Source organism: Leucoraja erinacea, chromosome 9, assembly GCF_028641065.1.
Source record: "Leucoraja erinacea ecotype New England chromosome 9, Leri_hhj_1, whole genome shotgun sequence".
NCBI classification, from domain to species: Eukaryota; Metazoa; Chordata; class Chondrichthyes; order Rajiformes; family Rajidae; genus Leucoraja; species Leucoraja erinaceus.
Window position 1 is genome coordinate 36,306,886 of NC_073385.1, and position 22,992 is coordinate 36,329,877.

The 22,992-nt window shown below is 41.4% G+C and overlaps 1 protein-coding gene across 1 annotated transcript in view; it reads right to left on the reverse strand.

Moving 5' to 3' along the window:
- Positions 1-6,191: 6,191 nt before the first annotated feature.
- Positions 6,192-22,992, reverse strand: part of mbip (MAP3K12 binding inhibitory protein 1) — a 35,014-nt gene continuing 18,213 nt past the window's right edge. Inside the window, exons 7-9 of the mRNA XM_055640532.1 lie at positions 11,374-11,471; positions 7,470-7,511; positions 6,192-6,824 (exon numbers count right to left, since the gene is read on the reverse strand). Coding sequence (XP_055496507.1) covers positions 6,714-6,824; positions 7,470-7,511; positions 11,374-11,471 — 251 coding nt within the window. The 3' untranslated portion in view covers positions 6,192-6,713. The remainder of the gene's footprint in view (positions 6,825-7,469; positions 7,512-11,373; positions 11,472-22,992) is intronic.

Below are 22,992 nucleotides of genomic sequence, written 5' to 3' on the forward strand. Positions count from 1 at the left end.
CTTTACTTACTAACCAATGTAATGCTTTATTATTATAAGCTCCGCCTACTACCACACTATTCATATTATCACAACCCGACATGTGCTGCTAGTCAGTGCTACACAGTAGAAGTAACATGGTGTTTGCATTGCTCAATCCTGTTGTACCAGATCAGTGAGTATGTTTGATTCACACAACAGAATGGAATTTGGTATTAATTTTATATACTTGGCTTATAAAAAAACATTCTGAAAACTATTAGGTGGAACTTAAAAGAAAACCATTGTAATTGTGCAAATTTTGCAATTCACATTAGTTTTTAGCACACGGGAAATTTGTGAGCACCTCCACAGCTGTTTACTTCCTGATTCAAGTATGCTTATTTCACTTACTTGGGAGTGGGCTTAGAGGCTTGGCTAATCAGATAATACAAGGTTCCATTAAAGACAGTAATCCTCGAAACACACATTCAGCTGTTTTCCCCTCGCTTAATCTATCTATGTTCCTCTGTAATTTCCTGCTCATATGCATGATGCAGAGTCCAAGTCCCCATATGAATCCCTGGGGAATTCTTTCAATCAATTTATCCCAATTCACTACCTTCTATCTCCTGAACAAGTCCGTTGCCATATCACGAGGATTTGTCCAATTTCACGTTCTCTCATTTTGATAACAATCACCCAGGACATGAACTATTTTACAAAGACACTGATTCTCTATGGCAGTTCAATCTAACCAATGTGCTCTTTCATGTTATCGCCGATTATAGAATTCTGCAAATTCCATCAGACGTAAAATGACAGTTAAGAAGGTGCATACCCAATATCCAAGTACTGGGGAATATTCAAATACACTAGTATTTTCACTGCAGTGGCTTCAGTAAGCTGAACCAAATGATAGTGCAATATTAAAATTCATACCAGACATTCCCATGTGGATATCCAGGGAATGGAGGAATCTAGATCATGTGAAGGCAAATGGGATTAGTTTAACATCACATTCAGCACAGACATTGTAGGCTGAAGGGCCTGTTGCTGTGCTATATTGTTCTATATTGTATGTGAAAGCCATGTATACTTTATGATTAGTCATTTGGATCTTATACATAGAAAATAGGCCATTTGTCCCTTCGAGCCAGCATCGCCATGCAATATGATCATGGCTGATCATCCAAAATCAGTACCCCGTTCCTGCTTTTCCCCCCATTGCCCTAAGAGCTAAATCTAACTCTCTTGAAAACATCCTGTGAATTGGCCTCCACTGCATTCTGTGGTAGGGAATTCCATAGATTTGCAACTCTCTGGGTGAAAAGGTTTTACTTCATCTCAGTCCTAAATGGCCTACCTCTTATTCTTAAATTCAAAGCCACAGGAGCGTCGATCGCCCCAATGAGGGAGCTTCAATCGCCCCGACGCAGGGGCTTCAGCTGCCGGCTGCGGGAGCTTCGACTACCCCGACCACGGGAGAATAGAGGAAGAAGATTGGACTTTATTGCCTTCCATCAGTGAGGAATGTGGGGAATCCGCTGTGGTGGATGTTTATGTTAACTTTTATGTAGTTGTGTATCTTGTTGCTTTTTTTTTTAGTATGGCTGTATGGTAATTCATATATCACTGTACCTTAATTGGTACACGTGACAAGAAAAGACCGTTGAAACCTTTGACCCCTGTGTCTGGACTTCCCCAACATTTTTCTTGCATCTAGCCTGTCCAATCTCATCCTTCTAAATTCCAGTGAATACGAGCCCAGTCGACCCATTCTTTCATTATATGTCAGTCCTGCCATCTCGGGAGTTAACCTGGTGAATCTACAATGTACCCCCTCAATAGCAAGAATATCCTTCCTTAAATTAGGAGACCAAAATTGCACACAATACTCCAACTGTGGTCTCACCAGGGCCCTGTACAACTGCAGTAGGACTTCCTTGCTCCTAAACTCAAATCCTCTAGCAATGAAGGCTAACATGCCATTAGCTTTCTTCATTGCCTGCTTACTTTCAGTGACTGGTGTACAAGGACACCCAGGTCTCCTTGAACCTCCACCTTTCCTAATCTGACACCATTCAGATAATAATCTGCCTGCCCTGTTCTTGCCACCAAAGTGGCTAGCCTCACATTTATCCACATTATACTGCATCTGCCCACTCACCCTACTTATCCAAGTCATCCAGCATCCTCATCGCAGCTCACTCTGCCACCCAGCTTTGTGTCATCTGCAAATTTGGAGATGTTACATTTAATTCCCTCATCTAAATTGTTAATAAACCGTTAATATATATTGTAATATATATTGTACGAACACACTGGCCAATTGGGCTGTCCCGAACTTCCTTCTGATAGTCAGATTGGCTATTTTCTCCTTCTTTCCCCAATTTTCTTCAAATCTATACTCCTTTGACTGACAATGTGTAAGACAGAGCAGGTTACAATGTTATTGAAGACTTTGGCTTGCTTCTCCAGAGCAAACAATAATTACTACATATCACATTTCCAATAGCAGGCAATGTTCAACTCTTTGTTAGTAATCTTCATGCTTAACCTGCCTCATTCGACCACCTCAATAATGTTGTTCACTATTTATTTTGCTTGGCCATATTAAGTAATGCATTGTGGGGTAAATTAATCAGTTCATGGAGCACCCACGTGCAAGACATTATATATACAATAGAATATAATGAATTGGGATACATTGATTATTTAAGAGATGCGGTAGCAAATTAACCAAAGTTGTTGCACTGTAAGCACAGATTATCAATTGAAATATTTTAAATGTGAAAATAAAGTTGGCAAGTAAAAGCACATGAAATGTATAATACTTTAAATCAGTTATTTTATTTAATGCAACTTAGTACTTCAGATTTTTTGCTCAGCTTAACCTTGTTTTTACTCAGATCTTTGGCATATACAGATCTTGCTTGATTTCTAATTTTATTTGACATTCTGAAGATGATGTTCACCTCCACCTATTGATTACCTGCAGAGACTGCTGAAGTTGAAAACCTACAGTTCAGTCTTATCACACAAACACATCTCAGAGACCATGGGTCCATGTTTTTTTCCCGCCTCTTCCTTTCTTTTTCACTCCCCCCCCCCCCCCCCCGACATCAGTCTGAAGAAGGGTCTCAACCCGAAACGTTGCCTATTCCTTCGCTCCATAGATGCTGCCTCACCCGTTGAGTTTCTCCAGCTAGGGGCGCTGCATTGAAGGCACCTCTGCCTACAGCCTGTCCGTTTTTTCCCCTCTTGTTTTTTAATTTTAGTTTGTCTAAATTGTTTGTTTTGGGGATTCTTTAGTTTTTCTATGTGGGGGAGGGGGGGAGGGGTAAGGGGGAAACTGTTTCCTAGTCGCTTCCTGGCGAGGATGTGACTATTTCTCCGAGTAGCGTCCTCGCCCCCCCCTATTCGCAGCCTACCACTGGATCGGAGCGGCCTTTCCTACCTGAGACCAAGGACCGGACCAGAGCTTCAGCAGCGGCGCTGGATTCGCCACGGAATGGGCGATGCCTTCCTGGATCGCCGTTTGGAGCTCCGGAGCGTTGGGCCCGCTGCTCCAACATCGGGGAGCTGTGGTTCGCGGAGCTCCCAACGAGGGCGGCGCTGACTACAACATCGCAGAGTCCCTGGGGCCCTTTGCCGAGGGCCGCCAGCATGAATCTCCGCCCGGCACGGCCTGGGGATGCCGGGAGCCGCGGACCCTGGTAGGAAGCGGCCGATTCGGAGGTCCAAGCCGCTGAGGTTGCCCTCCAGTCCCGACTTCGGAGTTCCAACATCCCGGCGAGCGGGCCTGAGCGGCGGGCTGCCCGTAGCAGCGACTGCGGAGGGTTCCGGATGCCCCGACCACGGGTGAACATCGAGGAAGAGGACTGACTTTGGTGCCTTCCCTCACAGTGGGAAACTTTTGATTCTGCTGTGTGGGGATGTTTTATGTTGAACTCTATCGTGTGTGTGTTCTTTATTTTATTGTGTGGCTGTATGGTGATCACATTTCACTGTGCCAACTGGCACATGTGACAAATAAATGTATCTTGTATCTTGTCTACCTTTGATTTTTTCCAGCATCTGCAGTTCTTAAAGATAATATATTTTTCTAATTTTTGGTGCAGAACTATTTTCCAAGAAACCTCGAAAAATATGACCAAACGTTGGTTTAATATTTAATTCAGAAGATAGGGCTAAACAGAAGTCTCCAATCACAGAACACCGCACTTCCGCCTACAGTAAATAGTCAAGCCTTCAGAATTTACGTGGGTGCCACACCTTTTAACGAAACAAGAATATAGCCATCTGATCCATTGCTCTCCTCGCATTGAGAGATGACTATGCCTGCTAATTGTTATCCTTATCTACTCACTAAATTGTTGCACAAACTTTTAAAATTAGTTTTTTTCCTGCCAGGTAGACTGAGCAAATGTGGACCGAGCGTAAAACTACTCTTGGTCTCGGTGATGTAAACGAGGCCACATGGAGTATACCGTGTAGTGGATCAAGGGCCAGTCCCATTTTCACGACCTCTGCCGAGTTTGACTCATACTCGCAGCACGGTCGTCACGAGGTCGGAGGTAGGTCATGATGATAGTCGTAGGTACTCGTGACATCAAGTAGGTCCCGGCGTTTTTTCTAGCCTGATGAAAAATGTCCACGAGTAAAAAAGGTCGTGAATTAGGTCGTGAAAGTGGGACAGGCCCTTAAGGTGCAAACATTCCATGTTTTGCCTAGATTGCAGAATTTTGTGTGAAACTATATTCCAATTCAATTATTTTATTTCCTTGGTCAACACGCAAGCTATTTTATTTATTCTTCCTAAAGAAATTACTTTTTCTTAAACTAAATGTAATTAATAATCAGAACATCTGGCCTCTGGCCAATGTACTATTCCTGAAGTGGAAGACCAGAAGTATTTACTATCCATTATGTTCATCTAGTGGAGGCATGAGCAAGATATTAATGATTTTGTTGCTTATTATTTCTATCAACAAAACAGTAATGCCAAGATTATAAAGGAGCTTTGAGCCAACTCGGACACAAAGCCAAGTTCAGATTCAAGGGAATGCAGATGCTCAAATCTTAGGGGGGGGGGAGTTCTGGAGGAATTCAGCAAGCCAGGCAGTATCAAGGGGGGAAATGGACACGTGATGTTTTGAGTCAGGGCTCAGACTCTGTATTTATTTAAATGTTATTAAAAGAGTGTAGCACTTCATGAAAGTGAATGGATTTTGTGCAATCGATTCAAATACCAAATATTGATTTTTCAGCAAAAATAGTGAATAATTGTAGCATTTTAAGCTATTAGTTGTCGGGGAAGAACTATTTGGAATCATCATCAGCACACTATTTGCATGCACTGTTTACCTTCTCCATTGGATGCCCGAAAATATATCCCATTAGGCAAAAGGAAATGGCTTTAAGCGGTGAAACAAACCCCACACAACCATATTAAATGATACTGAAAACGTACCAGTCCTGTTTGATTTCCTTTAATTTCTAAATAATGTTTAAGTGGATAGACATCACTTGATGGGTGAATACTACACAAGGATTCATTCAATAAAACTGGTGCAAATTAATTATTTAATACATTTGAATAGTAATGAAGCAATTAAGATATTGGACTAATGGCCAGATAAGTTTTAGTAATGTATTTAAAACAAATACGATTCCTTTTGATGATTTTTAAAACTTCCTCCAGGTTTCAGTAATTTGCCACCAATCACAATGGGTGAAAAGGTGGGACATGCAATTCTTTCTTGCACTTTCTGGTAATGTGATTGTATTCAACTGAAGCAATATCTAAGCAGGCTAAATGTAGGCTTATGTTTTTTTCCCCCAAAGAACAATTCAATACAGTGATGCTAGTGCAGATTTGCAACAATGTTAGTGATATCTGTACTTGGTCAACACATCCTTTTCTCCACCCTACTCAACCTCTATAACATAGCTGTACAACTCAATTTGAAGGCTAACACCTTTACCCAGGGAATCTGAGGTGATGATTGTTGTCTCATCAACTGATTTTCAGCCTGGTTCATTCATTGGCAGGCTACTTGCCATTCAAAGTGGATTCAGAAATCCAGGTTGCCTTACCTACTCTGAAATAAACCAATTAACATCTAAGATAATTTTCTAAGTTATCAGTAATAGTTTATATTCAGAAATGTAAATACAGTTTACATTCAGAAATGGTGGGGCACAGAAAATGTTCAATGAGAAACCAGTACAGAATAATATCAAACTTTTATTGTACCAAAGTTCCACACAAAACTAACACGTATTTACACGAACACTGTACACGTAAAATGTGTATTCAAATCATTGTTTTAGCTAATAATTTGATTTTTTTTCAACATTAAAGCGATTTGGAACCAACCGAAATGGTATTTTGTTCAAAATAATTAAATCAGTTGCCATTACCAAAACAGATTTTGTTTATTCTTTGGAACTAACAATTGCAAAGATTTCATGGGATTCTGACAATTTTCTGAATGACAAATTCGCAAAATGGTCTGCTCATATTGCCGATTTGTACTGATTTGGTTTCATATATTTGACTGCTAAACCTAGTATGCATTCTCATTTAATCCAGACATTTTGCAGTCTGGATTATGCACATCAGAAGAGTATCAGACACTGAAATACACTACAGTTTGTTGCTGACAAGTGAAATTATTTCTGAAAAAAACAATAAAGGCATCACTTATTGATTATATTTGGTTAGTTCTAAAGCTCAAAAATGGACCTTAAATGGACATCTTGTTTGCGTCTATTGACTGAGCTTGGTCACCTGCTTTCTGCAGTAGCACTGCCTTCAATGCATTAATCTTCTCATCGATTTCTATTAGGCTGTAGCCCTGTAACAAAAATCAATTCACGTATTTAAATGTGTAACACACTGAAATATGATGTGCCAGATGGTTGATTGCAAAAGTTCTGCAGCTGACTAAAAGTTCATAAGCTCAACTGTAATTAGTCTTCTCATTTGGAAGCAGCATGACACAACACAAACATTTCAATGGAAAATAACACAATTGCAATGCCTGGCAGTTTTTTTTTTAAACATATGAACTCCAAGTATTTCCTCCACTGTACACAATCTGTGCAGCAAATTAAACTTTAAAGTGACAATATGAATATACAGCTTTGCTTTTTCATATCACCCGTCCTATTATATTTGAATAATGAAGATCCTATCCTTTATCCATGTCTACAAGACAGATTTTACTAAGACACTTCCTGTTCTCCTGCTCATTATAGCTTTCTAGGTACGCTCACTTATCAATGCAAGTAAAGTCACCATTAACCACAAAGATGTATTTGGGTCAAGGATGAAAAACATTTAAAAAACATTTGACTGGTGAAAGTTTGCGAAGAACAGGGAGAAGAAATAACTAATGGACAGAAAAATAGAAGATCCCTAAAAATGTGAAGCACTATAACAGTATCAAATATGTGCTGTACGTTCATGAATATGCAGAAAACAAAAAAAACAAAAATACCTGAGCTGTTTCTTGAACTTTACGCCTTTTGCTTGGAAAATTCTAGAGAAGAAAGTTTGTTTAAATTTTGTACAATTCAGAAAACGTAAAAGCTTAGTTATGATGAGACACTAATCACGAAGCTGAAATATGAAACAAACATTAAGCGATTCCAGTTATAAAACTATTAAAGAATGTTCAACTGTCATAATTTAAACAAATTTTAAAGGAAAACTAAACACCTCTGTTAGTCAGTTCAAAGATTTCAAATCACTAGTGTTTCACAAGGATCTTGTGAAATGCTAGTAAAAAGGATTTGGTATATGGTGCTTACAGTAACATAAAACGTTAAATGTATGCACATTATGTTAAGTGTAACTGGCTCAAACAACTAATCTTTGTAAAGCTCTGGACCTGTTGGCATAGCCGGTCGCATTCTCAAAAGCTGCACGGACCAACGGGCTGGAGTTTTTGCGGACATCTTAAACCTCTCATTACTGAAGTCTGAAGGTCCCACCTGCTTTTCAAAGGCATCAATAATACTGATGCTCAAGAAGAGTACGGTGACAAAGCTCAATGGCTATCGTCTGTGGTGTTGAAGTACTTTAACAGGTTGGTTATGGTGCATATCAACTCGTATCTTGGCAAAACCATGGACAAACTACAATTTGCCTACTGCCACGATACATCAGCGGGATATGCGAACTTATTGGCTTGCCACTCTGCATTAAACCACTTGGACAATAAAAACACAGGTCATGTCAGGTTGGTGTTCATCAACTAAATGGCCGGGAAGACTGTGCAAACTGGGGGTGACGTGGGCAGGTCTGTCTGCTATATCCAAAATCTGTTATAATGGGGAAAAAAATGAGGGTTTACTGTACTGACTTTGCAAAACAGTTAGGAGAGAAAATTAAGCGCATAACTGAAAAAAGATTTTAGGAAGCAGCCTTTTAAAGGTGTCCAGTAAATCAGAGAAGGCATGACAGGAAGTTCAGTGTTTCAGAGGGCAAGAGGAAAATTGAACAGAATGGTGGGAAGACGGGTTGTGGGGTAGTGCGTGGGGACCAGGCAGGGTTGAAACATGAAAAACTTAGACATTAAGCCAGCAGAGATAGAATTAGACCAGCCCAAAGAGGGATTTCAATGTTCAGATGTAAACAAATGACTCTTTCATGATGGAGGGACACCACAGGAAAGAGCGCTCGCCACTCGCAATGCCATCTGTAGCCATCAGGAAATTTCAACTGAGCTGTTGCAATTTTGTCTGGATCGTAAGGGTGGCAGGAACATCAGTTGCCGGCAAGTCGGTGATCAACCTGTACCAATCTCAGGGAACAAGGTCTCTGTACATCCCTTTGTAACTGCATCCTCGACTTCCTCATCAACAGACTACAATCGGTACGAATTGGCAATAAGACTTTCTCTCGATAACCATCAGCATAGGGCCATCAGCACATGGCTGTATGGCCAGTTCCCTGTTCTATTCACTCTATACCATGGCTGTGTAGCCGGATACAGTTCCAACTTCATGTTTAAATTCACCGCCAACAGCTCTGTTGTTAGATGAATTACGGTTAATTATGATTGATCATCTGATCGAATGGTGCCAGAATAACAACCTTGCTCTCAACATCAGTAAGAGCAATGAGCCAATTGATAAAGAAGGCCGAGGATTCACGAACCTGTCTCCATAAGTGGTAGAGATGTAGAAAATTAAATAAATATTAAGGATTATTTTAACGTGAGCTCGGGGATAGAATTAAACATGGCGTGACATTGAGAAGCCTGGGTCCTAATGCTTCATTTCTACCATGTTCCTACAACTTGGATCCCACACTGCACCAGGAATTCTAACTCCTATTGCAGTAGATATTCCAGCAAGTGTGCAAAGTGACATTAAACTAATAAGATTTCACCTCTTTCCGACAAACTAACTAAATTACAATAACCATTGCCAGATGATCGGGAACATTTATAAACAATGGTTTTCTATAAACAATGAAAGAAAACATCATTAAAAACGGTTTCCATTTTTTCCTCTAACATTAAGAGCCCTCCATAATGTTTGGGACAAAGAACCATCATTTATTTATTTGCCTCTGTACTCCAAAATTTGAGATTTTTAAAGAAAAATTCACATGTGGTTAAAGTGCACATTGTCAGATTTTCTTAAAGGCCATTTTTATACATTTTGGATTCACCATGTAGAAATTACAGCTGTGTTTATACATAGTCCCCACATTTCAGGGCACCACAATGTTTGGGACACATGGCTTCACAGGTGTTTGTAATTGCTCAGGTGTGTTTAACTACCTCCTTATTGCAGGTATAAGAAAGCTCTCAGAACAAGTCTTTCTTCCTGTTTTTCCATCACCTTTGGAAACTTTTATTGCTATTCATCAACACGAGGATCAAAGCTGTGCCAATGAAAGTCAAAGAAGCCATTATGAGACTGAGAACCAAGAATAAAACTGTTAGAGACATCAGCCAAACCTTAGGCTTACCAAAATCAACTGTTTGCAACATCATTAAGAAGATAGAGAGCACTGGTGAGCTTACAAATCACAAACGGACTGGCAGGCCAAGGAAGACCACCATAGCAGATGACAGAAGAATTTTCTCTATAATAAAGAAAATTCCTCAAACACCTGTCCGACAGATTAGAAACACTCTTCAGGTGTGGATTCGTCAATGACCACTGTCTGCCGAAAACCTCATGATCAGAAATACAGAAATACAAATACACTGCAAGATGCAAACCACTGGTTAGCAGCAAAAATAGGATGGCCAGGTTACAGTTTGCCAAGAAGTACTTAAAAGACCAACTACAGTTCTGGAAAAAGGTCTTGTGGACAGTTGAGATGAAGATTAACATATCAGACTGAGGGCAAGAGCAAAGTATGGAGGAGAGAAGGAACTGCCCAAGTTCCAAAGCATACCACATTATCTGTGAAACACAGTGGTAGGGGTGTTATGGCCTGGGCATGTATGGCTGCTGAAGGTACTGTTTCACTTACTTCATTGATAATACAACTGCTGATGGTAGTAGCATAATGAATTCTGAAGTGTATAGACACATTATTTCTGCTCAGGTTAAAACAAATGCCTCAATTCATTGGCCAGCGGTTCTTTCTACAGCAAGACAATGATCCCAAACATACTGTTAAAGCAACAAATTAGTTTTTCAAAGCTATAAAATGGTTAATTCTTGAGTGGCCAAGTCAATCACCCGATCGAGCATGCCTTTTATATGCTAAAGTGAAAACTGAAGGGGACTAGCCCCCAAAACAAGCATAAGCTAAAGATGGCTGCAATACACGCCTGGCAGAGCATCACCAAAGAAGACACGGATAAACTGGTGATGTCCATGAACAACAGACTTCAAGCAGTCATTGCATGCAAAGGATATGCAGCAAAATACTAAACATGACTACTTTAATTTACATGACATTGCTGTGTCCCAAACATTATGGTGCCCTGAAATGCAGGGACTATGTATAAACACTGCTGGAATTTCTACATGGTAAACCAAAATGTATAAATACGGCCTTTATTAAAATCTGACAGTGCAATTTAACCACATGTGATTTTTTTCCTATTACAAATCTCAAATTGTGTAGAGGCAAATAAATAAATGATGGGTTTTTGTCCCAAACATTACGGAGGGCACTGTAACATAATTTGGCATGAGCTTTAAATTATGATTTGACACTTCTACATATGTTTATTGAGTCATTGAATGTAGAATTCATTAAAGCTTTTTTATTGGGAAGTAAATAATTTATATCATTGAAAAAATGTTGAAGAAAGTGGATAACCCATTCCACAAACCACACTGTACTAATAGACCATATGACAAAGCCATAGTCATATTTTATAAAAAGTTAGATTTAAGAACACATTGGTTGAGTAAAAATCCTACCACATGTTGAAAATATTCTGGAGAAAGACCTTCCAAATGCAGAATTCTGTCTTCAAGTTTTTTGATCCTTTGGTAAATGTCAATTGGAACAGGACCACCTATAAATTAAAAATGAATCTTTCATTGGTTGGTAAGTATTTTACACAATACAAAAGGTTAACTCTCCAACAATGTAAAAGCTCTCAAACTCGCTGACCAGGTAATGAGAGTAGAGAGTAACTTGCCGGACTGCATGGTCATTGTTTTGGGGGGACTTTAACAAAGCTAACCTCAGCCGTGTCCTTCCAAAATACAGACCTCATGTTACCTGCCCCACCAGAGGGGAGAGAACACTCGATCGTTGTTATACGACAATCAAGAACGCATATTGCTCTATTCCCCGGGTGGGTCTGGGTCTCTCTGATCATTGTCTAGTTCACCTTATTCCAACCTACAGGCAGAAACTAAAAGCTGCTAAGCCTGTGGTCAAAACAACGAAAAGGTGGACAAGCGAGGGCATTGAGAACCTACAATCCTGCTTTGACTGCACGGATTGGAATGTGTTCAGGGAAGCAACCACAAGCCTTGATGAGTACAAGGACACTGTATCATCATATGTCAGCTTTTGCGAGGACAGTTGCATTCCAACTAAGACCCGGACATGGTTCAACAACAACAACAAGCCCTGATTCACTGCAGGACTCAGACAGCTCCGATGGTCTAAAGTGGAGGCCTACAGGAGCGGGGATGCAGACCTCTACAGGCAGGCCAAGTACAAGCTGAGAAGAGGAATCAGAGCTGCCAAGGAAAGGTACTCTGAGGAGCAAGTTCTCAGCTAGTGACTCTTCTTCAGTTTGGAAGGGCTTGCAAGAAATTACCAGCTACAAGAGGAAACCCCCCCGCTCTTTGGACAATCGGCAGCTGACCAACGACCTGAATGAGTTTTACTGCAGGTTTGAAAATCAGAAACGTAACCCTGGTACCCATCCCCAACCAACAAAGCCAAACCCCAGTCTACAAAGAATGGACCCCGCACCCTCTCCTTCCCATTAACCACTTCACACCTACTTAAGGCAAGACTCCAATATGAAAAGACTGGACCATTTCCCACCCCACCCAACACTTCATACCCACTCACAGCCCGACCTCAGTCTGCAAAGACTGGGCCCTTCTACACCCACCCCCCTCCAATCACCCACACCCTCTGTGCTGCAAAACATCATTTATCCAATATCAACAATAAAAATAAAGGAGGTGGAGAGGCTTTTCAGAGGACAAAAAAGCTGGAATCTCCAGGACCTGACAATGTTTCCCTATCTACTCTTAAGTTCTGTGCCAAACCGCTGGCACCGGTCTATACAGACATTTTTAACCAGTCCCTACAAACATGTACTGTCCCTGCCTGCTTCAAAGCCACCACTATTGTCCCTGTACCCAAAAAGGCAAGGATTACTTGTCTTAATGACTACAGGCCTGTCGCACTGACCTCTGTAATCATGAAGACACTCAAAAGGCTTGTGCTGGCCAAGCTGAGAAATATCACAAACCTCTGGACCCTCAGTTTGCATATCGGGCCAATAGATCTGTGGATGATGCAGACAACCTGAGCCTGCACTTCATCCTACACCTAGACCGCCAGGGGACCTATGCGAGAGGATCCTGTTTGTTGATTTTAGCTCTGCATTCAACACCATTGTACCAGAGCTACTACACTCCAAACTTTCCGAGTTGACTGTGCCTGAACCCCTCTTTCAGGGATCACCAGCTTCCTGACAGGAAGCAGCATGTGAGGCTGAGAAAGCACATCTCAAACCCGCAAACGCTCAGCAAACGAGCACCGCAAGGCTGCGTACTCTCTCCTCTACTCTCTCTACACCAACGACTGCACCTCCACAGACACCTCTGTCAAGCTTCTCAAGTTTGCGGATGACACAACCCTGATTGGACTGATCCAGGATGGGGAGGAATCTGCCTACAGACAGGAAGTGTCATAGCAGGCGTCCTGGTGCCGTCACAACAACCTACAGCTCAATGCTCTTAAGACTGTGGAATGGATTGTAGACTTTAGGAGAGCTCCCCCTCCCCTCACCCCACTCACCATCAACAATACCACAGTCACATCTGCGGAGTCTTTTAAGTTCCTGGGAACCATCCAAGGACCTTAAGTGGGGGGCTACCATCGACTCCACAGTCAAAATGGCACAACAGAGGATGTACTTCCTGCAGCAGCCAAGGAAGCACAATCTGCCACAGGCAATGATGGTCCAATTCTACACGGCCATCGTAGAGTCTGTTCTCACCTTCTCCATCATGGTCTGGTTTGGCTCAGCCACCAAGCACGACACCTGGAGGCTGCAGCGAATCATCCGATCAGCAGAGAAGGTTATTGACTGCAACCTTCCCTCCATTGATGAACTGTACACTGCAAGGGCCAGGAAGAGAGCGGGCAAGATCATCTCTGACCCATCTCACCCTGGCCACAAACTCTTTGAATCGCTTCCCTCTGGAAGGCGACTCCAGACTGTCAAAGTTGTCACAGCCAGACATAAAAACAGTTTTTATCCACGAGTAGTTGCTCTACTCAACAGCCAAAAATCTGTAGCCTCCCTTTAATCTGATATTTTGTTGGTTTGCATGCTTGATCAATGGTGTTTTTTCATTAATGTTTTATTATTATTAATGTTTAGTGTTTTCGGAGTCATTCGTAACTGTCACTGTATGTCATGTTGTTACTTGTGGGCGGAGCACCAAGGCAAATTCCTTGTATATGAATACTTGGCCAATAAACTTACTTACTTACTTGAACAATTACATTCAAAGTTCAACTCATGGAACAACATCAATGCTCATGAACATTAAAACAAAATAAGGTCATTTTGCATATAAAATAAATTAAAATCACTGTAATGTATAATTACATTAAACTCAGGGGAATAGATAGGGTGAATGCCTGGTCTTTTACCCAGAGCAGGGAAATATGTTTAAGATGAGAGAGATAAGATTTAATAGAAACTTGCAAGGCAACCTTTTGGCTTCAGAGGGTGGTAGGGAAATGGAACAAGCTGCTAGAGGTAGTCGAGGCAGATATTATCACAAGATTTAAAACATACTTGGACAAGTGCCTGGAAAGGAAAGGTTGAGAGAGATATGGGCCAAACTTGGGCAATGGAACTAGATTAGATGGGGCATCTTGGTCAGCATGAACACGTTGAGCTGTAGGGCCTGTTTCCGTGCTGTTTGATTCTATGAATATTACTTCGCATTTCCCAAGACTAAGATCGTGATCAGATTACGATCTAAGGTGGAAACGCGTAGCTGCAGACCAACAAATGATTGACTTAGAAAATACCCAAAAAAGGAGCAATGAAGACATGGGAACAACTGGACTGATTGCGAGGGATATACCATCTACATCCATAGGATGGAATACAGATCTTGACGGCTATGGTGCCCGGCAGAGACTCTCAGAGGCTCAAAACGGTGGTACAATAGAGGCTAGGAGCACAGGAGCTGTTCCTGGACGAAGGATGGAAGAAGATAAAGATGTGGCTTAGGGCCTAGAGACCTGATCAAATCGCCTGGGGAAATTTATCGGCCTGCCAACTGAAAACAACAGTAGAAATTTCTGAGTACAATAAACGATTCAGGTTGTTTTGCAGAAACATTTGGGGGCAGACATCGAATCGGAAAAGATGGACTCCAGCCCTTTCAGTTCCCTGAATCAGCCTTTGTGGCGGGGATAAAGCCAGAACTGTCCAAAATGCTAAAGGTAACATGGCCCCACTGGGAGAATAACGATATATCATTTTCCATGGTAGTGGCCTGTTGCCTGCAGCTGAACAGAAATATGGGGCGAAACTTCTGGCTCTGCATACAGGATGATTAACCAAGCCAACCTGGGACAATGGAAGCACCAGACAGGTGACCTCCAGGTGCCATTATTGCAGAAAAGAGGGGCGTTGAGTTAAGGTGTGCCGGTCGAACAATAGGCCAAGGATTTCTCTGGCAAACCACCCCTATAGAAAGTTTCTACTGCCACTGAATAAGAGGAATGGAAACAGTTTATGCAACTCGACCCTAAGCAAAAGGAAAACTACGAGCTGCTGAAAAAATGAATGGGGCCCACCCTCGCACTCCCAGTCCGCTCTTGACATTTGTTAATCAGCTCAGGGACGGAGTATACGTAACAGTGAGGGTCAGCAGTCATCTCATAGATCTTCTTCTGGATACAGGAGCTGAAATGACATGCTCTAAAGTTTGGGGATTCTCTTCCTCTGGATGGACAGGCGACAACTGGTCTGGATAGGTCCCGTGGGACAAGCCATATAACCATATAACAATTACAGCACGGAAACAGGCCATCTCGGCCCTACAAGTCCGTTCCGACACAACTTTTTTCCCTTAGTCCCACCAGCTTGCACTCATACCATAACCCTCCATTCCCTTCTCATCCATATGCCTATTCAATTTATTTTTAAATGATACCAACAAACCTGCCTCCACCACTTCTACTGGAAGCTCATTCCACACCGCTACCACTCTCTGAGTAAAGAAGTTCCCCCTCATGTTACCCCTAAACATCTGTCCCTAAATTCTGAAGTCATGTCCTCTTGTTTGAATCTTCCCTATTCTCAAAGGGAAAAGCTTGTCCACATCAACTCTGTCTATCCCTCTCATCATTTTAAAGACCTCTATCAAGTCCCCCCGTAACCTTCTGCGCTCCAGAGAATAAAGACCTAACTTATTCAACCTTTCTCTGTAACTTAGTTGTTGAAACCCAGGCAACATTCTAGTAAATCTTCATTGTACTCTCTCTATTTTGTTGACATCCTTCCTATAATTGGGCGACCAAAATTGTACACCATACTCCAGATTTGGTCTCACCAATGCCTTGTACAATTTTAACATTACATCCCAGCTTCTATACTCAATGCTCTGATTTATAAAGGCTAGCATGCCAAAAGCTTTCTTTACCACCCTATCTATATGAGATTCCACCTTCAAGGAACTATGCACAGTTATTCCCAGATCCCTCTGTTCAACTGTATTCTTCAATTCCCTACCATTTACCATGTACGTCCTATTTTGATTTGTCCTGCCAAGGTGTAGCAACTCACATTTATCAGCATTAAACTCCATCTGCCATCTTTCAGCCCATTCTTCCAAATGGCCTAAATCACTCTGTAGACTTTGGAAATCCTCTTCATTATCCACAACACCCCCTATCTTGGTATCATCTGCATACTTACTAATCCAATTTACCACACCTTCATCCAGACCATTGATGTACATGACAAACAACAAAGGACCCAACACCGATCCCTGAGGCACCCCACTAGTCACCTGCCTCCAACCCAACAAACAACCATCCACCATTACCCTCTGGATTCTCCCATTCAGCCACTGTTGAATCCATCTTGCTACTCCGTGCCTTTGCTGTGTCGGCTCCGAGATTGTGAAATGAATTGCCTCTGCACGTTAAACAGGCCCCTTCTCTAGCTGTTTTTAAGTCACTCCTGAAGACATATCTATTCCCCATGGCCTTTGTAGACCAGTGAGGTGTTGAATTGTTTATTAACTTTATTTGCTTGGTTTTGCTGCGTGGTTCGTACTCGTGTTTTATGTTTTTTAATTTATTGTTTGGATTTTTGTATGTAATTTATGCGCCTCGTGTTAGTTGTATGTTCTGTTGTTCTGCCTGTTTTATGATGTCTTGCTTGTTTTCTTTTTTCTGTACAGCACTTTGGTCAGCTTTGGTTGTTTTTAAGGTGCTTAACAAATAAAGTTATTATTATTATTATTATTATTATTATTATTATTACTCCTGCATTTCTACCCAACAGTTGAACCTTCTTAACCAACCTTCCATGAGGAACCTTGTCAAAGGCCTTACTAAAGTCCATATAGACAACATCCACTGCTTTACCCCCGTCAATTTCCCTAGTAACCTCTTCAAAAAATTCAAGAAGATTAGTCAAACATGACCTTCCAGGCACAAATCCAAGTTGACTGTTCCTAATCAGACCCTGTTTATCCAGATGATTATATATATTATCTCTAAGTATCTTTTCCATTAATTTGTCCACCACTGAAGTCAAACTAACAGGTCTATAATTGCTAGGTTTACTTTTAGAACCCTTTTTAAACAATGGAACAACATGCGCAGTATGCCAATCCTCGGGGACTATTCCCGTTTCTAATGACATTTGAAATATTTCTGTCATAGCCCCTGCTATTTCTACACTAACTTCCCTCAATGTCCTAGGGAATATCCTGTCAGGACCTGGAGACTTATCCACTTTTATATTTTTCAAAAGTGTCAGTACTTCTTTTACTTTGAAACTAACTCATAGTATCCATAGCTACTCTACTAGTTCCCCTTACCTCACATAATTCAATATCTTTCTCCTTGGTGAATACCGAAGAAAAAAAATTGTTCAATATCTCCCCCATCTCTTTTGGCTCAGCAGATAGCTGTCCACTCTGTCTCTCCAATGGACCAATTTTATCCCTCATTATCCTTTTGCTATTAATATAGCTGTAGAAACCCTTTGCATTTACTTTCACCTTACTTGCCAAAGCAACCTCATATCTTCTTTTAGCTTTTCTAATTTCTTTCTTAAGATTCTTTTTACATTCCTTATACTCCTCAAGCACCTCATTTACTCCATGCTGCCTATAATTATTGTAGATCTCCCTCTTTTTCCGAACAAGATGTCCAATTTCCCTTGAAAACCAGGGCTTTTTCCAATTTTTACTGTTTCCTTTCAACCGAACAGGAACATAAATATTCTGTACTCTTAAAATTTTCCCTTTAAATGTCCTCCATTTCTCTTCTACATCCTTCCCATAAAACAAAATGTCCCAGTTCACTCCTTTTAAATCATTTCGCATCTCATCAAAGTTAGCCTTTCTCCAATCAAAAATCTCAACCCTAGGTCCAGTTCTGACCCGCTCCATAATTATATTGAAACTAATGGTATTGTGATCACTGGACCCGAAGTGCTCCCCAACGCATACCTCCGCCACCTGTCCCGTCTCATTTCCTAACAGGAGGTCCAGCACTGCCCCTCCTCTAGTAGGTACCTCTATGTATTGCTGCAAAAAACTATCCTGCACACATTTTACAAACTCCAAACCATCCAGCCCATTTACAGAATGTGTTTCCCAGTCTATGTGTGGAAAGTTGAAATCTCCCACAATCACTACCTTGTGCTTACTACTAATATCTGCTATCTCCTTACATATTTGCTCTTCCAATTCTCGATCCCCATTTGGTGGTCTATAATACACCCCTATAAGTGTTGCTACACCTTTCTCACTTCTCAGTTCCACCCAAATATCCTCCCTAGATGAGCCCTCCAATCTATCCTGCCAAAGCACTGCTGTAATATCTTCCCTGACTAGCAATGCAACACCTCCACCTCTTGCCCCTCCAATTCTATCACACCTGAAGCAACGAAATCCTGGAATATTTAGTTTCCAATCACAGCCCTCCTGCAACCATGTTTCACTGATCGCCACAACATCATACTTCCAGGTGTCTATCCAGACTCTAAGCTCATCCACCTTTCTTACAATGCTCCTAGCATTAAAATGTGCACATTTAAGAAACCCCCCCGCCTCTTATTCTATTTCCTTTTTTTTCCTTTCTCCTCTTGTGTCCGAGTGCTTCCCTTTCCTGCTTCCTGCCTCCCATTCTGTCTACTAGCTTTCTCTATTTGAGTCCCTCGCCATTTTAGAAATGAACGTCCTCAATCCGCTGAAATCCTTGCAGCATTTTTGAAATGGTCATGTGACCTGGTATATTTGAAGGCTAAAGAAGAATTACAGATCCACCCAATATGGAGATAAGAATGATTGTGGCTCCTGCAAATGGAGCCAGTGGCATTTACCAGAATAGCATGAATCAGACATGCTACGAAATTTACTGCCTTTACTCCAGCACACCAATGATTCTCCTTTATTGATATGGCTAACCGGTTCTGGTCAGTGCCACTTGCACTTGAGATCCGACCATGGTTTGCCTTCACTATTCACCAACAGCAATATACTGTACCTGGACAGAACTCCCACACGGTTTCCATAATAGTCCTATAATTTTCTACATGGCCTAACAAAACCATTTGCTTGAATTACCTCATATGCATTCTGTTTATTCAGTACATGAACGATCCCCCACCCCACCCAATCTTTGCTCATCCCCAATCCTTTACACTCGTCGCTTTAATTTCACGTTTCATGTATTTTGTGTTTTTATGATTGTTGGCAGATCAATTTCCCTCCAGGGATAAATAAAGTTCTATTGTACCATATATCCTACTGGCTTCAGACACAGAACAATACAAACAAGATCTTCATTACCTGCTCGCCCACCTCCATCAGAGGGCCACAAGGCCAGCATTGACAAAGCGCAAATTGCCCAAGAGGTTTCGTACGAGAGATTTAAAAAATTCCCAATGGAAGAGGGAGCTTATCCAAGACACGACTACAGCTATCTAAACAGCTAAACAATCCACTACTATTAAAGAGCTTAGATCCTTCTTAGGCTAATGCAATTTTAACTGACAGTGGATTGACTCTTTTACACAATTGACTCAACCGCTAAGTAAACTTCTGAAAGAAAAGAAGATTTCTCACTGGCTTGGTACACCTATTCAAAATGGAAAATAAGTTCAAGACATTGGATACTATATGAGAAGTGGATATTTTAAAGTGCAAACCCCATACGAGAGAAAATACGTGAGAGGCACAGGAGAATGCATTAGCTGACCAGGCAGCTAAGGAAGCAGCATCAAAAGATATAAGCATCAGTACTGAACTGTAAGTGTACACCCTGAAGACGAGCAACATAGAACAAGACCTATAGTAGATGTTCATAAGTGATAGGTGCAGAATTAGACCATTCGGCCCATTAAGTCTACTCCGCCATTTAATCATGGCTGATCTATCTCTCCCTCCTAACCCCATTCTCCTGCCTTCTCTCTATGACCCCTGATACCCGATCGCAAAGCGATTCATCAAAAATAAGAAAAATGGACAAGGAGTGAAGCAGGCATTAAGTTACGCAAGGATGGTATCTGGAGACAGAGACATGGAAAACCCAGTCGCACCACAGGCATTAATGCCATTCTTTGTCCAACAAATTCACCCGTGGGGTCATTTGCCCTGCAGCAAATGACAGCGCAATTCCGAGAAAAGTTGGTGGGAGCTTTGCTTGGAAGTATGTCATCTAGAATTGCACGTCTTGGGACTTGCACAGCCTTCATCGCCCACAATCATGGGTCTGAGCCCATTTGAGATAGCTATTGGTCGACCCAAGTCCTTACCTGGGCCTACTGATTTGTGAAAGGCTGATCGTTATCTGATGATCGATGCTTTATTAAAATATTGTCACGATCGAACAAAAGCTGTTAGTTCTGCTTCCCAACTGGTAGGTAATGGCAGCTAGGGGTGACCTACGAGGAGGACACTGACATGGTCCCCAGAGTTTGGATCTAAGTGAAAAAATACAAAAAGAACCATTCGGCACTAAGTGGGAAGGACCTTTCCAGGTGCTACTGACCACTCAAGCAGCAGTTAAGGGCAAGGGAAAAAGGCCTGGATGCACACCTCTCACGTGAAACATGCATCACGAGATTAAGACTCCCATCAGCTGAACGGACAATTATTATTTCCCAATATGTCCAAACCATTCATGTTTAATCTCTGTTTCTTATTAAAGTGTTTTTGCATACCAATGGAAAAGCCCCGGCTAACATTAGACCTCTTCAAGGTTCTAGCCGCTCCTTCTTGCACCCCAAAAGAGTTTCCTATATCTAGTGAAACATAGATTTATTAAGGCTTACCCATCATAAGTACTGAAGGATGTCACAAACATATGGAGACCATTAAAGAAGACCAATGACGTGTGAACAAAATAAAACCTGTTTTTCATTTCTTTGTTCTGTAAGTTCAGTAGCTTTGCTTTGCAGTTTTGCTCTGTAGTTTATTTAACTTTTGTTCTGAAATTGTAATACTGGTAAACTGCAAATAAAGAAGCCCTGTTAGCTACCACCGGGCCCAGCTCGGTATTTAAAACAACGTGTTACGACACAGCTACGACTGCAGGAAAGCATGATCATGTCTTATCCTATTGATGCATATACTAGAAAGTTAGCAATTTTTTGTCTATAGAAGTTAACTTGCTTTGCTTCAGAATAAAATACTCAGAATGTAGATACATGGACATGGCAGGGAAAAACCTGCAGTCCACTGACCAAAGAGAAAAAGAATTTGCAGAACCATGGCGAGAAGGCAGGCAGTTTGAATCTTGCATCAAGCCAGTACGCTGATTCAAGTAGACAAACGGTCACCTTCTGTGCAATTTTTTTCTGTTAATTATATGAAACAATAAAAAGTTAAAGTTAAGAGAATCAATTCTAAAGTTTAGATACATGGTAAAGAGACCATGCATTCCTTCTTGTTTATCTAATTCTATGAATATCATTAAATTGATTTACAATCATTCTATTGTGAACTTTGTGATACTAGACCAACTGGGAGACACACGGGAGGCTTGGTCCCCCAATGTAACCCGTTCCCAAATGCAATATTGCACCACTAACCCGTAGCCCCCACAGGAGATGTGGTCCCCCAACTCAACCCGTTGCCGAACGTAAGATTCCAGCATTCCTGTGCCTGGACTTGAAAAAAAATCCCAATTGCAATACCAATTGACCCTCCCCCTCCTGTCCTGCCAGGAGCTATGATGGCAACATTATTGCAAATGTTGGGTGCACTTGATGTGATATCCCATTGAGGTGAAAAGTTCAGTGTTCATGTCTTGCAACTTTGTATCGAAGTGGGTTGGCAGTGAGGAATGATTTTAACAGTAAAAATCTTGTGAGAATTGGCATTTTTAAAGCTTTAATCGCAAATAACGTGAAATTTAGGATCAAATCTTGTGAACCTGATCACTGCCTGGACGGGAAAAATGTTATCGTTACCGCATAGTTTTTTTGCGAAGTTACAAAGATACCCACATATATACAGACACGTACAAGATCAGAGTTTTAATAAGTATATGATATGATGATGCCCCGTGAAAGATTATAAAGTAAACTACGCACCTGCTAAAGCTTCAAACGAGCTTCTATATTTTGAAGCCACTCTTCAATAGCTGGGTTACCGCAGCTGTGTGTCATAGTATTCGATTTTGGACCAAGTGCAGACCCGTTGGGTCTGCTCCCCCAACGCACCCGTTCCCTACCCGTAGCCCCCACGGGAGACGTGGTCCTCCAACTCAACCCGTTACCGAACATAAGATTCCAGCACTCCTCAGCCTCCCCCAGCACTGGTCACCCCCAATTGCACTTCCCCAATTGCAATACCAATTGACCCTCCCCCTCCTGTCCTGCCAGGAGCTATGATGGCACCATTGTTGCAAATGTCAGGTGCACTTGCTGTGATATGCCAGTGAGGTGAAAAGTTCAGTGTTCCTGACTTGCAACTTTGAATTGAAGTGTTGGAAGATGTGAGGAATGATTTTAACGATAAAAATAATTAAAAATTCAGTCTTTTGACATTTTTAAACATTAATCAGTAATGTCAATAAATAAAGCATGAAATGTTCACATAAGGTGATCCCGGCCTCGCCGT